We start from the raw sequence: 10,652 nt of genomic DNA on the forward strand, positions 1-10,652 counted from the left end.
GGATTAACTGTTCATCAGACTGATAGTACGGGGGAAGAAACTGTCTGTCCTTGTCTCTGGTTGTTTTGGTGTACAGTGACCTGTAGCGCCGTTCAGAGGGGAGGAGTTCAAACAGTTTACGTCCAGGACATGATGGGTTTTTCTGCATTCTGAACTCTGCACTGGAGTCTGTTCCTGTCCTGTTTGATTGCTGAACCAAATCAGACAGTGTTGGATGAGCAGAGAACAGATTCAGTGATTCCCCTGTAGAACTGGCTTAGCAGCTCTTGGGGCAGGTTGAACTTTGTGAGCTGGTGCAGGAATTGCATCCTCTGCTGAGCCTTTTCAGCTTTGCTGTAGAAAAAAGTTGATCTTGTCAGGTGTTGTTATATTGATATGTTGTTTCTGTTTTTTGTGTGTGACCATGTACATATTTATGCAGGTATGCCAGCCTGTATTTCTGTTGTGCAATTGAAGAGCAGGACAATGAGCTGATCACACTGGAAATCATCCACCGCTTTGTAGAGTTGCTGGATAAATACTTTGGCAGTGTAAGTCTAAATCAGAGATATAAATCTCTGTTAGAGAGTAACATGAGAAAATGTGAAGAATTCTACTGTAGAAAGAACTTTTTTTTTTTTTTTTGCAGGTTTGTGAACTAGACATCATCTTTAACTTTGAGAAAGCCTACTTCATTCTAGATGAATTCCTGATGGGAGGAGAGATCCAGGACACATCTAAGAAGAGTGTCCTCAAAGCTATTGAACAAGCTGATCTACTGCAAGAGGTAACCTGGGCTATAAGGCTTCACCCACCACCTCCACCAAGGAGTGTTAGAGTTGGGTTTTTGTCCACTTATGTTGTTAGCAGGTTATCACAAAAAGGGTATTTCTACCTCTGAGTACCCTTCTAACCACTTCAGAGTGGTTATGTGGGTCCACCATGTTTGTTTACAACAATTTTTTATTTAATTTCTTGTTGTTGTTATTAATACACCGCAGAATGATAGGTGATCTTTTCATCACACTGGTCAGCTACAGGCACTCCATGTGCTGACTGAAGGTTGTGTTGTGTGTGCCTGTGACCAATCAGGTGCGATGACAGAGAAGGATCATATCATCAAGTTAAAGGGAGGAGGGCTGGGCTGACAGCCTACAGAACAGATGACAGGAGTGTGCGAACAGCAGAAAATGAGTGACCGATACAAACAAAGTAGCATTTGGATGCGTTTTAATAACATAGACATTGAGCAGGGTCTACTAACAGTCTTCACAGGCATATTAGAACTGTATATCCAACATAGTGTTAGATGATGGTTTTTATACCAAACATGATGTAAAATATGTAATCTGGAAGGTTTAGTGTAACAAATAATTTAAGTGATATGGGTGCACACATATATCAGTCCTAGGTCAAAATATTAAATTTGGCTGAATTACAAAAGCCAGAAGTAGTACTAAATGAAGAGCCATTTGGCATCCCATCTTTTATTGCTGAGCCTGAGCCAGATGAGCTGGCTCTCCGAAAAGAGCCGGAATTCCCATCACTAGATAATAGCACATCCTGAAACGTTGACACTCGTCAACCCGTGATGACGTGTGTCAGTTCCCCCGCTGGTGTGTGGGCTTTCATTGAAAATAATGGGTGCATATTATTATATTTACAGGACCCCTACAGTTTACTACAAGAAACATTCTCCAGGATTTCCAACTATACAATAAACTGGAATAAATTCACCATATTGCCACTCTCTCAAGATGCCTGGGATTCTGCAGCTCAAGACTGCCCCCTTCCCCTTCACACTGGCAACATTAAGTATTTTAGGTATCAGTATTTCCCCCAGGCTGTCACAACTTTTTAACCTCAACTAAAAAAAAAAAAGGAAGATAATTTCAAATGCTTGTCCAACCTCCGACTCACTCATTTGTTGAATTGCTACATTGAAAATGAAAACTTTACCACAAATTAACTACCTGTTTTCAATGCTCCCCACAACACCCACAGATAAATGGTTCAAATCACTTGATTCTCTAACTTCGCAATTTTACTGGGAAAAACAAGAAACCCAAAATTTCTCTGTCAACACTTCAGAAGAACAAATCACAAGGTGGCCTAGAAGCACCAAATTTTGAGCATTATTTCTTAGCAAATCAACTACAATACTTAGTTAAATGGATCCAGAAGGACAGTTATTATACCTCATGGATAGAACTAGAACAAAATCAATGCAAAAATACTTCAGTTGAAGACCTTTCCTCAATTAAGAAAATGAACTATTGCAAAAATATCACAATCTCTGCAACTCTGGCAGCCTGGTGGAAAGCAATCAAAACCGCTAAATCATCATTAGCACCATGTAGATACACTCCAATTTGGCACAGCCCTGACTTTCAACTGCATAACAACCCCATCTACTTTCCAACGTGGCCAACACAAAGGAATCACGCACTTACATCACCTATTTGAAAATAACCAGCTCATATCATTTAATACACTGATCCAGAAGTACGGAGTTCAGAGAGAACAGTTCCTCCAGTACAATCAACTAAAATACATCATTAAACACGTGTAACCAATAACCCACTACAGCCTTCCAAATTAATTGAAGAATTTATGAAAATTACATCCTCCAAGAAAATAATATCCAAGCTATATAATCTCGTATCAAATATAGACTCAACAATACCAAAACTCATATGGGAAAATGATTTAACTCTCCCCCTCAACTCCGACTTCTGGACAGAAATTTGCAATAACATCTTTTCTATGACCAGCAATGTAAGCTTACAACTTATACAATACAAGACCATTTTAAGGACCCATATTACAGAAAGTAAAATGTTCAAAATGGGTTTTACCGACACAGACATCTGCACACAATGCATTCTAAGTTGCACCAAGAGTTATTTTCATGCTACTTGGACCTGCCAACCAGTTCATTCCCTCTGGATAGCAGTGACAGAGAAACTCTCCACCATCTTGCTTACTCGGTAATGTCATAGAAATCGACCACCTACCAAATAAATATAAAAACCCACTCCTCATTTCTCTAGCTATTGCCAAGAAGACAATCTTTCAAAATTGGAAATCAAAAAAATCACTACACATAAACCACTGGACCAACCTTCTGACAGAATACATCACATTAGAGAAAATGGCATCCACTCACAAGAATAGTTTATCAGCTTTTTATGACACATAGAACCCATTTTTAACACATTTCAACTTGAATCAAATACCTGGGGCTGAGGCCACACACATTCCCACCAACCTCTAAAATGTAACAAGCTGGTTTTATTAGTAGTACTGTTATCATATTTATTATTGTTTTGTTTTTTTACTTCCCCTCCTTTTCCCTTTCTTGCATTTCATAGATTGCATAAGTTGGAAATACCCACACTTCACACACTACAACCTTGTTAAACACTTAATATTTTGTAATGTCATGTAACTGTTGTCTTGTCTCCTATGTTCGGTACTGTTTTGTTAATGTGTTACTTTGTTTCAATAAAAGGTTATAAAAAAGAAGTCTACACACATGCACACCAAAGTGTGTGCACACATACTCAGATGCCCAAAAGTCAACTTGTAAGACAACATCCATTTGATAATCAGACTGGTTTTTACTGTTTCCCTAACAAAGAAGATGGAGTCCTCAGGTGACAAATACTACATGTTGTTTCTCAGTCTCCCACACACAATAACATATGCAGTGTAATTTGCACAGGTTTAATAGCAGCCATTTGTAGAGGCAAACAGACCAAGCTGCCTCTCAGGCAACAACTGGAAATTGCAAATGTGTTCAGGTAAAAGACTGACTGAGTTCCTCACTATGTTTACTCCTGGAAAAGTGAGGAATAACAGGCTGTCATACGGTGACACATCAGCCTATGCTACTTTGCTCTTTTCCCAGCTCTCTAAAGCTCAGCCTTCTGGACAAATTGACCATTTGGTGAGTGCAGAATAAATAGAACTGCATCTTCTGCATGTTGCTCTACCAAAGCACAAAGAGCTGGGGCAGATAGGATGCCAATTATCTAAGGCAAATAATGGAACTCTCTTTTAAGATGTGCGGCTGTTGCAATGGTAACTGTAGCACCACAATTTATATTACAAGCTGTTGAGCATTACAGATTGTAACAGAATCTTTTGAAGGCACCGGTAATATGGTTGTCAGCGATAGAGCATTTACTCACATGTAGCGTAGGCGTGAGTTCTGAGCGAATGCCCGAGCCTGGATCACCCTCAGGTTGCAATTCATGATAGTTCTGAAATGAAGAATGATAAAATAAAGATGAAACTAAAAAAAGCACAGTCATCAAATACAGTTCTGATCTTCCTAGTGTGAGCACAAACAAATACACTTCATTTTGTTTGGTACATTTTATTGTGCTTGTACCTTTCTGCTCCTCATATTATTTATGTTGGTCTGTGTTTCAGAAGTCTCATATTTGCTTCATATTTTGTCTTTTCCAGTTAAAAATATTCTATTATTTGGGCAAAACAGCAAATAAAGTGGAGGAAAAAACAGTTTTAAATACAAAATACTCTGCCCTCATGGTAAAAAAAAAAAAAAAATGCAGTACTAGTCTATTTCAAGATATTTTTTACAGCTTTTTGTCATTTATGCAGTCATCCACACAAGCGTGTCACAGTAGTTATACAAATGTCTTAAATGTTCTTCTTATTTTAACTTCAGTCTGCATGCACAGAGTGCACCCTGGGGAGTCACACTGAAATGGAAATTCACTTTGATCCGCCATTTGATGAAACATTTGCGAACTTCATTGTAAAGCAAGTGAAACCTCTGAGTAGAGTCTTCTACTTCATTGTGTTAACATGTATAGAGTGAAATAACTGTGAAATTAAACTAATCCTCATTTTGCTGGAGACCCAATGGAATCCTCTCAAGGAGTCCTGTAATTCCCACTGCCCCAGTTTGGGAACCACTGTTCAGACCTACAGCGCTAATGACTTCTAATCTTATAATCACAGATGTCTCTCTCCAAAGTCACTGACATCATCATCAGTGAGCGCCTCAATGCTGTGTGCTGATTGCACCCAGCTGTTGGTGAGTTATCTCCTTAAAGTCTGATCACATTTCTGCTGTGTTTGACTGGGATGTGCCATTTCAGCACCAAAAAGTTCACAAAATGGGCCTCTGGGATCTACCATACAAGGGTGCTTGAGAATTTTCTGATGGTTTCCCCAGAAAAGTTTATATCAGTAATGTCACTGTTATCTCACTCTGTAGAAATTTGCACAGTACCAAGAATGATGACTAAGGTTTGTGCACCCAACGGTGATACTGAACACTCTGTACACAGCAGTGATTTGATGCTTGCTAAATTTAGATAATTTGAGGTTGGACCAGTACTCATTTGATTCAAGTAGTACTGTAGTAATCATACAGAAATGTTTTGGCCATTGTGTCATTTAGTTCGCCTGACCAAACAAAAAACCAACTGAAAGGCCATAAAACTTCACCTAAACATCTGACTCATGCCCTTTTTTCTATTTATTTGTATTGGTTTTGTTTTAAAAAAAAAAATCCACTTGACAAGAAACATCTAAAAATCTGCTTGAACTGTACATGTAGATGCCAACTGCTACCTAAAATAAAGGTACACATTTTAGGACATATGTTAGCACGATGATGCACCAAAATAACAGATATGTCTGGTTATATTCTGTATTTTTTTGTAATGTTGACAAATCCATTGAATGACTAAACCTAACAATCAATTGCCCCTGTGTAGCCGAAGCCTGATATAGTGTGTCACATTGTTGTCCGACAACTTCTAACATGACATCAGTAAGCCACACTGATGCACTGGCTTGTTCCTTCATTACCATGAAGCCATCCACCTGTTGGAAACGCTCCCTAGTGTACCAAATGTGTATTAATCAGTAGCTGAAAATGGTCCCAACCACATGTGCTTGTTTGTTTGCCCAGTTGTTTTAGGAAATTATTTAGCCCTTTTTAAAAATGAAGGTATATATGTTGACCTGTTTTTAAAAACATATGTCCTCAATAGGACAATGAAACTACAGATTTGTTTCAGCTTGATTACTAAGGACAGATCAAACCAAAAGTCTGCAGTCTGTTAGTGTTTAATCTGAATAAGTTTGCATGATAAGAAATAAATGAAATAAAACTTGAAAATATGAACACAGAGGCAACAGTAATAATTCTAGACTTGCAGAACAGTGAGGATATTCTAGTGATGTTCTTATAAACAGTTGAAGATGCAGTCAGCTTGTAGCTACAACATATTTAATAAGTCAGTGTTTAATGAGTTAATCTTTTTCATTTTATTCAAATATAGATGAATGAGGTGAAATCAGTCACAGCCACACATGACAGCATCAGACAGGGTAAATGCATTTCCTGAGAAGGCCTGACTCCAGGCAGGGAGGAACAGGTGTCCCCAGACAAGGCAGCAAAAGACAGGCAGTGGTAATGAGAAAAATGCCAATTTAGTGGTGGAGATATTGCACTTTCCCTCCCTGATGAGGGATCAAGAGGATCAGGTGAGAGGCCAGCTCTGACTATTGATGGCAAAGAAGGATATGTTTCTCTGTGGAATGGGAAAAAAAATGAGGAGCCTGGGAAGCAGCATCTAAGGGAGGAGTGGCAGGGTGAGAGGAATGTAAAGAATGTGGCATCATAGTGGAGAACAAAGCAAAAAAGGAGCATAACATTACTTTAAGAAGTGAAGAGACAAGACATCTCTCTGTACAACCCTGACAAACATCGTGTCACCTCCTCTGAGAATTAGCCTGGATTGTGTCGCATTCACATTCCAGGCATTAAATCCTGATGTATCGCTGATGATGCTGCAGCTGCAGTCAGTTGTGTTCCGAGTTGAATTACTGCTCACATCTGTTAAAGAAAAACTATTCAGGCCTCTCTGCAGTAAGCCCGGGGGCCACCTGATTGAAAACGTGGATTGTTAATTTTGTCAACAAAAACTGTTATGAAAAATAATCATTGATGAAACTTTTTGTGACAAAAATAAAAATAAAAAAATAACATCTGATAAGGACTATGACTAAATGTTTTACAGACATCTTAATGCTGTCTTATTCACCAACCTGCTACATCTCTGCAATCAAACTGTAGCCCCTGATCAGAAAAAAATATGTTCAAAAGTTGAAAAAGCCACTTGATGTGTAACAAGAAGCATCCTACATATGTTCTGTCTCTGTCATGATGTTAACACGTCTTGGAAGAAACAAATTTACAAATTAATTCATCTATAGTCCAAGAATTAGACAAAAAAACAAAACAAAGCTGAGATAGTTTAAAGGAAAATGCAAGCACTCTGCACCACAGTAGAATAGGACTGAAATACAGTGACATGTTTACTTGTCTTCCCTTGTTTCCCAACAGATAACACTCACAGTCTTTGCAGTCCAGTGTAGAGCTCCATATCAACGTCTCTCAGTGTTTGCAATCCTGTCCAGTTCTCTATGTGTCTGTAAACAAAGAATAGTAAATGAGATTCCTGTTCACCAGACATGAAAAAAAAGAAAACAAACCAGAAGACTGAGAAAACTTTGTTATTCCCAAGTTGAAAAATAACTTGTTGTGTGTCAAAGTTTATGAATCCATGTTCATTTAAAACAGCAATTACCGGAACAGTTCTGACAGAGCACTCCCTGCTGCTCTCTGATAGATTTAATTGCCAAGAGGCGGCTTCTGAAGCTTAATCTATGTGAGAGGGACAGACCAAAATAAAAACTGCAGATGACTTCACGTCTTACTAATACTACCAGACCCCAAGGGAAAACTTTGCACCTTTAAACTGGCTTTAGGAAAAAGAGCATTTGTAAATGATTTGTCTGCTATGGTTGGGGTGAGGGCACAGCCACACCAGTTTCAGTTATGCCAGGGAAATGAGATGAAGCAGAGGACATGGTAACAGCTTTGCTTTCTTTTGCAAAGAATAAAATATCATTAAATGCTAATGGGAACTTTAGCCTAAATGTCAAATTTCCAATCAATGCCATGAACACAACAGTAAGACAGTTTGTATTTTTTGTTTTTTTACATTGGTGGGGTACAGCTGATTGGATTATCTGTCCATTTTAAAGGTGCTATAAAGCAAACCTGCATGGTCATACATAGTTTACAGTAGATGTATACTTTGCATGAAACAAGCTACAGGGAAAATAGTCCCATGCTATGGGGCAGCTGTGGCTCAGGAGGTAGAGTGGGTTGTTTCCCCAAACAGAGAATTAACAGTTCGATTCCTGGCTTGTCCAGTCAATATGTCGAAGTGTCCTTGAGCAAGACACTGTACCCCCAGTTGCTCCCGGTGATAACACTGGTGGAGTGCCAAGTAGTGTGAAAGCATAGAGTGTGCTGTGAAAGCATAGAAAAGCGCTATACAAGTATAAGACCATTTACCATACTATATATACACATGTAGACACCTCCATACATACGCATTCATATAGATGCCAGACATGCAACCTAAGCCCAACATTTGCACTGCATGGGCATGGTTCAGTAGCAGTTCTGTGAACAGGTAGCAGTTTTATGATATCAAGAAAACAATAGTCCTGCAATTGATTTTGGCAGAACCTGTGCTCCTTTAGCATATCCTTTTGGCTCTTGTACCTCTGGTGTGCAGTGGTGAGGCCGCATCTGAGGCATTCTGTTTGAGCATTGTACTCCTGGGTGCATCACCTGCTTCTGGCGGAGAGGAGGATACTGATCTGCCAAATGTAACCAGCACTGCTGCAACCCTATAGTGCATCATTTTATTGTTAGCTACCTGGCTGCCAATTTTTATATGAAGGTTGGCAGGTGGGAGCAGTTAGCATTAAGAGAAAATGAACATGATGCTGCTTCTGAACGTTTTTCCAGTAAATGAGTTTTAAAATTCTGATTATATTGAGAGTACCATCAATTCCAGCCGTAATGTGAGCTGGGGCACAGGAAATTGAGCTTGGATTTACCATATGCTTTAGCAGATTCGAACTGAGGCCAAACAATCTGATTTTTGCAGGTATACTGACAAATTGGGTTGTACCAGGCTTACAATACAACTTTCGCACTAGTTTACTGCTGTTCTGATCAGCATTCCCCTGCATTGTCAAAGCACGTTTTACTGCCAGTGAACAGTTAACATTAAGTAAACAGTATATATTAACACACAGGGTAAAGTGGCTTAATTAAAAGATTGCTAAATGATATTTGTGCTCTAAAGATTACTAAATGTAACTGGGATCTAACAAAGGTCTCAAATGCAATGTGCTTAATAAAGGTATTCCTTTTCAAACAGCACAGAGTCAATGGTTTTTAACATTTTAAATAACAATTTTTTCACCCAAACTTGATCCAGTATTGAATTTGTGCATTTAATCTGAGCCCTTTCAGTCCTCTTATTTTTAATGTTCTACTTTTGAAACTTATTAAAATAATGACATAGGGTCTCTTTCACACCAACACAGTCAGGGGCACAGCCTGTTGTTAGAAATTAATAAATCAGTCAGATAATTATTAGACTTTAATGTGTTATTAATGCAGTTTAGTAAGATTCAAAGTCTGCTCTAGTCTGCTCTGCTTTAAGGTTAGCAGTAAGCCATGACACCAATTGTTTTCTTGTATTAATCTTATGTTAGATTTATGTCTGAACGATTGTTTTAGTTACACACCACGTAACAACAACACACACACACACGGAATTTTTCATTTTGTTATGACTAGGTAATACGCAGCTGCTCCAAGCCTGTGGAGCTCTAGATAAGAGATGGAGTCTGCTGTACGGACTTCATCTGTGTAAGGGGTTAGCCCAAAACTTTTAAATGTATTAGGCTCTGTGTTTCCGGAATCTCTTTTTCTGCTCTCTTCTCCAGGAGCTTGTCTGAAAGAGGGAGCCCTGGGTTGTGTTCTGTAATCCTTATATATAATAAATAAACCTGGGCCGCCATCGCAGGCGGCGGGGGGGGTCAGTGCCTTGCCCAGCGGCACTTCAACATCTGGACTCTGAGCTGGATTCCATGTCGGAAGTGAACGGACTGCACAGATCAACACTTGCCAGCAATAATAAAAGATGAGAAGGTGCTTTTGTACAGAATTCCTGCATATTGGACCTTACAAAATTTTGTTGATCTGTGTGGACTGTGAATTCCCGATCCAAAATTGAATGATTACAGTATGGGAAAGATAACTTTTATTTTGAAATGTACTGGTGATGTTTTTGCGACACGTTAAAGTTGCAAGCACATAGTCTCATTTGAGGGATAGAATAGTAAGTCCCCTAGTCACAGAAATTGATGACCATCAGAGATGTAAAATCCATGTTAATAAGTGGATAACCACAAATTTTGACGGTTGTCTCCAAAATTATTAGGATTTTTTTTGTTGCTCCAATGGGAAGACTGGCTTGCTGTGAGGTGGAAGTAGCAGGGGGAGATTCCTCCCAGCGGAGCACATTCCTGAAAATCTAAATATTTATAAGATGGTCACTGCTAACTGTTAAATGATTGAGGGGATAGGGAAATATTTTTTTATTTTTCAAATATTTGTGTGGGTGGTTTGCTGCACGACGGCTTTTGAACACTGTCACATGCGTATCTCATAGCAACAAGTGCTACTGGGAGAATCTAATGTGAAATAGTGTGCCTCTGGTAGAGTTGTTTTTGGTTCCGGGGCTGGG

The 10,652-nt window shown here is 39.0% G+C and overlaps 2 protein-coding genes across 2 annotated transcripts in view; one reads left to right on the forward strand and one right to left on the reverse strand.

Moving 5' to 3' along the window:
- Positions 1-419: 419 nt before the first annotated feature.
- On the forward strand, positions 420-931 carry LOC109973720 (AP-1 complex subunit sigma-1A-like; the record flags this gene model as incomplete). The annotated part of the gene is made up of 2 exons (XM_020623513.1): positions 420-530; positions 629-931. Coding segments are annotated over 2 exons (363 nt in total), but the record flags the coding sequence as incomplete, so codon positions are not given.
- Positions 932-4,110: 3,179 nt separating this feature from the next.
- The window catches only part of LOC109973725 (NT-3 growth factor receptor-like), a 127,050-nt gene continuing 120,508 nt past the window's right edge, over positions 4,111-10,652 (reverse strand). Inside the window, exons 2-3 of the mRNA XM_020623517.1 lie at positions 7,387-7,461; positions 4,111-4,247 (exon numbers count right to left, since the gene is read on the reverse strand). Of these exons, the coding sequence (XP_020479173.1) occupies positions 4,172-4,247; positions 7,387-7,461 (151 nt within the window). The 3' untranslated portion in view covers positions 4,111-4,171. The remainder of the gene's footprint in view (positions 4,248-7,386; positions 7,462-10,652) is intronic.

The sequence above is a fragment of the Monopterus albus genome, unplaced genomic scaffold (genome assembly GCF_001952655.1).
Source record: "Monopterus albus unplaced genomic scaffold, M_albus_1.0 scaffold302.1, whole genome shotgun sequence".
NCBI classification, from domain to species: domain Eukaryota; kingdom Metazoa; phylum Chordata; class Actinopteri; order Synbranchiformes; family Synbranchidae; genus Monopterus; species Monopterus albus.